At 51.7% G+C, this 5,692-nt stretch overlaps 2 protein-coding genes across 2 annotated transcripts; both read right to left on the bottom strand.

Moving 5' to 3' along the window:
* Positions 1 to 489: 489 nt before the first annotated feature.
* On the bottom strand, positions 490 to 3,842 carry LOC122249376 (uncharacterized). Its single transcript, XM_086542120.1, is given in 3 exon segments — positions 490 to 2,030; positions 2,082 to 3,749; positions 3,785 to 3,842. Coding segments are annotated over 3 exon segments (3,267 nt in total).
* A 4-nt stretch (positions 3,843 to 3,846) lies between these two features.
* Positions 3,847 to 5,210, bottom strand: LOC122249375 (uncharacterized). The gene has a single exon (XM_043010172.2). It carries the CDS (start codon positions 4,933 to 4,935, stop codon positions 3,847 to 3,849), a length of 1,089 nt encoding a protein of 362 aa, XP_042866106.2. The 5' UTR covers positions 4,936 to 5,210.
* Positions 5,211 to 5,692: the final 482 nt, after the last annotated feature.

Below are 5,692 nucleotides of genomic sequence, written 5' to 3'. Positions count from 1 at the left end.
ACCTACTAGATCAGCACCTAGGAACGCTTAGTCGTCCTTCCTCGGAGAATCAACCGCTAGAAGGCCACCTCAACGGGAGGGAGAGACTGGCCAATTCTAGAACGGGCTCTTCCGAGGAAGGAGTTCAAGCCCCCGCGCCACGTCAAGGCGGTTCCTTATTGCGGGGGAGCGGGGTGGCGATTTCCGGCCCTTTTATTCCCCCCTGATGATGGTTAGTTCATGGTACTCTCGTTCCTTGCATCGCGCCGTAGCCAATTACAGGTGACAGGACCAGAGGGATGCCGGAAGTTGCCGGCGGTCATCGGGCAGTAATTATCAGTGCCCGCGATCGTTCTCGCTACTACCGCGGTGATCACGATGTCCGCTCCCCGGGTGAAGATAGGTGTGTTCGTGTCCAAGATGAAGCTCGACATCTCGCCCCACTTTTTCGAGATAATAATCCGGGACGGATATTATCTATAATAACATCTTGGGCACGAGTCCTCCCTTCTATTCGTCGCTTATGACTCCATCTGGAAAAGGTGCCCGACTGAGGAATTCAGCCCCAACGTTGTCACTACCTTTGATCGCCTGGACGCGAATCTGGTATGTCTGAAGGTACATGGCCCATCTCATGATTCTGGCATTCCCATACTTTGCCTTCCCGAGGTAAGCTAGTGGCTGATGATCTGTCTGCAGGATGAACTTGGTGTTGTACACGTAGTTGTTGAATTTCTTTACAGCCCAGACTACGGCTAAGCACTCCTTCTCCATAGTCGAGTACCGTCTTTCACAATTGGATAGTTTCTTGCTGGCGTAACTGATGGGGAACAATTTACCTTCCCATTCCTGCAGGAGGACAGCACCTATCCCTATGTCTGATGCATCGGTACGCAGGACATATGGGCGGCTCGGGTCGGGCAGTCGCAGCACAGGTCTTCTCTTCAGCATTGACTTTAGTTATACGTATGCCATCTCCTGGGGTTCCCCCCACTGTACCCTATTGGGTTGGCCCTTCTTCGTCAGGTCGGTCAATGGGGCAGCAATGCTGGCATAATTGGGCATATACTGACGGTAGTATCCTGTTAAGCCGAGAAACGCCCGCACTTCCTTCTTGGTTCCGGGGCGGGGTGCCTGTTTAACTTTCTTTAGGTTGTCTTGCAGAGGTCCCATTGAGCCACTGTGGAGTACATGCCCAATGAACTCCACATTGTCCGTGCCCAGAATGCATTTTGAAGGCCGTACTGTCAGTCCAGCCTTATAGATTCTATGAAATAGTTCCTTCAGAAGTTGCAGATGCTCCTCCCATGTGGTGGAATGGACGATGATGTCGTCGATGTAGCTTTGCACCCCACTCATGCCTTCAAGGAGAATCTTGATTGCCCGCACAAGAGTTGCCCCGGCGTTAACCATCCCAAAGGGCATACGTAAGAACTCGTAATGTCCATCTTGGGTCACAAAGGCTGTTTTGTGGATGTCCTGTTCTGCCACGGGTATTTGCCAGTATCCTTTGCTGAGGTCAATCTTCGAAAAGTACCTGGCTCCTCCTAGCCCATGTAACAGGTCCTCGGCTGTGTTCATCGGCATGGGGTCAAACTCCCCTTTTTTGTTGAGCTTCCGGTAATCTATACATACCCGGTTCGTTCCATCCTTTTTTCTCACCACTACCACCGGTGCAGCATACGGGGAATGGGACTCTCGGATGACCCCAGCGTCCATCATCTCTTGAACTTCAGTCTGCAGAGCCTCCCTGAGACTATAAGGAATGGGATATGGTCTCATTCGTACTGGGTCCTCGTCGCTAGTCCGGATGTGATGGGTGATAAGGTTAGTGACTCCAGGCTGTCCCAAGAAAATGCCAAGATACCGCTGCATCAGATTACACAATTCCTTGCACTGTTCAGCCGTCAACTGCTTTCCCATCTCGATTGTTTCACCTGTTTTGGGGCCTGCACGGTCAAGGGCCTCGAGTAGATCACCCTGGATAGCGCCCTCGGTGTCATCATCCTCCCATTCAATCACCGCTGCTGCTGCATTTTCCATGTCATGAGCTGGGTTAGAGTCGACTTGCTGCACGATGTGGTTGGTGGGCTGTAGGTTACTCGCAGGCTCCTCTCGGCGGATGTACTTCTTCAAAAGATTAGCATGATAGGTCTTTAGCTTGGCTCCCGCCTTCAGTTGGTACACATTACCCCGGCGAACTTCTACCATGAGGGGTCCCTTCCACTGCATTAGGAGCTTGTTGTGAGTGGCAGGCATTAAGACGAGGACCTCATCACCAGGCTTAAATACCCGAGCTTTTGCCTTACGGTCGTAATATTTCTTGTACCGCCCCTGAGCTCCCTCCAGGCTATCTCTTGCCAGTGGCATCGTGTCTTCTAGCCTTTTGCGCAAGTCAAATACGTACTGGTAGCTTGTCTTGACTTCTGGAGAAATCTTCTCTCCTGTCCACAGTTCCTGTAGGATCCCCATGGGGCCCCGCACTTCGCGGCCGTATAGCAGCTCAAATGGGGCAAAGCCAGTGGACTCCTGGGGTACTTCACGGTAAGCAAACAGCAGTGAGCTGATGTACCGATGCCACTGACGAGGTTGTTCTGCGCACAACCGACCGAGCATGGTCTTGAGGGTTCCATTGAATTTCTCGACCAAACCGTTGCTCATGGGGTGGTAAGGCGTTGTTGGGAGTTGTTTAAGGCTGAGTAGGCGGCACACCTCACTCATGCAGTCTGACATGAATTGTGTCCCTTGGTCATGGATGACTTCCTCTGGTATGCCTAATCGGCTGTAGATATCCAGCAGGGCTTCTGCAACCGCTTCCGTAGTTATCCTCTTCAGCGGGACTGCCTCGGGATACCTAGTGGCGTAGTCAACAAGAGTGAGGATGTACCGATGGCCTTCACTCGATGCTGGTTTTATGGGGCCGACAATGTCGATTGCCACTCTCTTGAATGGAGTATCAATCAGGGGTGTTCGTTGCAGGGGTACCTTTGCCACTGTACCCCGTTTTCCGGTCCTCTGACATACATCGCATGATTGGCAGAAGCGTCTCACGTCAGCTGCACAGCCGGGCCAATAGAAGTTACTGAGGATCCTGTCCTTTGTCTTCCTGGCGCCCAGGTGACCGCCCATAAGGGAGCAGTGGGCTATGTCCATCACCTGGTCCCTCAGTGCTGTTGGCACAACGACCTGCCGGTGGGGATGCTCCTGCTTCCCCCTTCTAGAGGTGGACACCCGGTAGAGGATGCTGTCGACGGTTTCATACCAGATCTCTCGGCGTGCGCCTCCCTTCACATCTGAGAGGCCCCTCAGCTTGGCCAGTGAGGGATCGAGGCGCTGCTGCTCTATCAGCTGAGCTTTACTTAGTGTGGTGCATCCGAAACTATCAGGAGCCTTCAATTTCTCTGTATGCTTTTTTGCAGCTGCCCGGGTCGCCACGGCCCCAACAACATCTTGCTGTTGCTTCCCTGGTGGGCCTGCTCCTGGCACTTCCCCAATGATGAGATCGGCTATGAGGTCCGGCATGCATAGGCCATTGACTTTCCCTTGAAGATATGGAGTATTGAAGGCAATTCTCACCGGCCATGCCCTCCGAACCGTGTTGTCCAGCATTCTTATTGACACTGGCTTACCGGTATATTCGTCGTCGGCCACGTACTTCGACCTCACAATGATCGTCGTACAGCCGGTGTCACGCAGCACTTTCACTCTCCGGCTACCCACTGTGCCCTCTACCAAGTTTAGCTTCCCACCACCGGCAAAGGATCCGACACCTGCATATAAAGGGACTGATAGGTCCAGGTCTTGCTCTTGCTCAGCACTTCTTCCTTGTTGTGCACTGTGCTCTGGGGTTGTGCGAACATCATCTAGTCATGCTTCGTACAAAACATCGCCCATTTCCATTTCCTCCACCTCTGCAGCTGCTGCACGTACTGGCATGGGGCGGTCCCTGGTTGGTGGTCTGCCGGCATAGTTTCTCTGGTGTGCTGCTGCCGTAGTGGGGCAGTCCGACGCTCTATGCCCTACACGATTGCAACGGAAGCACCGGTTTGACGGGTTGGCCTGCACAGGCCGATCGCCCCTTACTCTCTGCGAAGCCCGGGGATCGGAGTTTGGCCGATTGTCGTTTTGGCTAATGGGTGGTCTCTGGGCAGGCTTGCTAATACTGCCGATCGCATGCAGGCCCCGCGCCTCCAGGAAGAGGCCAGCATATGCAATTAACTCAGCACTATTCTTAGGGCCGCGTTCACGTACAAATGTCGCCAACTCCTTGCTACATTTGCTCAAGAATTGTTCCTTGACCATCATCCATCTCACTCCCTCATAGTCTCGGCTCACCCCTGCTTGTACGATCCATCTATCAAAATAATCGTTCAGCCGACAGACAAATTGCAGTGGCGTTTCCTTTCCAGACTCCTGTTCACTTTCTCGGAACTTCTTGCGATAGCCCTCCTCCGTGAGATTATACCGAGCAAGCAGTGCTTCCTTGAGTACCTCGTAGTCAAGTTGGCTGCTGGGGGGCAGGTGGGTATATACCTCGAGGGCTGCTCCTGATAGCGCATTCCCAAGAAAGATTGACCACTGGTTGTGAGGCAGTTCTGCGTGGGTGGCCCAGTTTTCGAATCTCTGTATGAAGGAGTCGATGCTGTCCCGCCCGTCAACGAATTCGGTGAAGGGGAGACCTCCCTTACACGACCGCATGTTGGGGCTTAGTGGCTTCGACTCTTGGTCCTTTTGTTTTTTCATCATCCATTCTTCATGTTCCCGTTGCCGCCGCTGCTCCTCCAGCTGGCGCTCCTGGAGTTTCCGCTGCCGTACCTGTTCCTTCCTCTCCTTCTCCCGCTGCTGATACATACGCTCCTCATCCTCCCGCCTGAGTTTTTCTTGCTGTTCAATGTATGTTAGGACTTCCATCCCTTGGAGGCCAAACTCCCTGGCTTCTTGCAGGTAATCCCTCATGGTGGCTTGACTACCACTGACTGTTTGATCCTGGCAAGGTCGCCAATGTCACAGGTTCTTCCACGAGTATAGAATCAAACAGTCAGGACAAGGAAAGACCAGGGCACGCTTCTGTCGTGTATTATTGAGAGACGTACACTACACGCATTACAAACATACAATAACACATCACAAGAAAAGCACATATGTATGTAGGCACGAATAAACAGTAACACTAGGTACGTGATCACCACAGTTCACTTCGATCACAACGTTTCGGCAGCCACTTCACTCAATATTCGCGTCTCCAGTCACTTCACTCAGTAATTACGTCTTAACAGGCACTTCACTTAGTATTCACTTCACTCGATAGTTACGTCTTAACAGTCACTTCACTTAGTATTCACTTCACTCGATAATTACGTCTTAACAGTCACTTCACTTGATATTCACTTCACTCGATAATTACGTCTTAACAGTCACTTCACCTAGTTCACTTCACTTGATATTCACTTCAAGTAGTTCACTTCACTAGAAGAAGAGAGGAATACGGCCACGGAGAGAGAGAGCGGAAAAAAAAAAAAAAATGGAACTCCCACCGAAGTGGAAGGGGACAGTTAAGTTAGACGAAGAGTTCAGGTGAAGATAAACAGTCAGGAAAATGAAGGAAAGTTGTAGTTAAAGTAGTGGGAGGACGAAACTCCCTGTCTGACTTTTTAAGTTATTGAAGTGTCATGCTCACTCAAAACCTTCTGGGAGGCCTGCCAGGTCGGAAGGG

This window comes from Penaeus japonicus, unplaced genomic scaffold (genome assembly GCF_977035675.1).
Source record: "Penaeus japonicus unplaced genomic scaffold, GWHDUDI00000001_assembly GWHDUDI00000012, whole genome shotgun sequence".
Taxonomy (NCBI): Eukaryota; Metazoa; Arthropoda; class Malacostraca; order Decapoda; family Penaeidae; genus Penaeus; species Penaeus japonicus.
Note: the sequence above shows the minus strand (reverse complement) of the source record. Positions and strands in the feature narration are given on the sequence as shown.

Excerpts from the sequence above, each read along its gene's own strand:
- LOC122249375 (XM_043010172.2), bottom strand. The coding sequence starts at position 4,935 with ATGAGGGATTACCTGCAAGAAGCCAGGGAGTTTGGCCTCCAAGGGATG.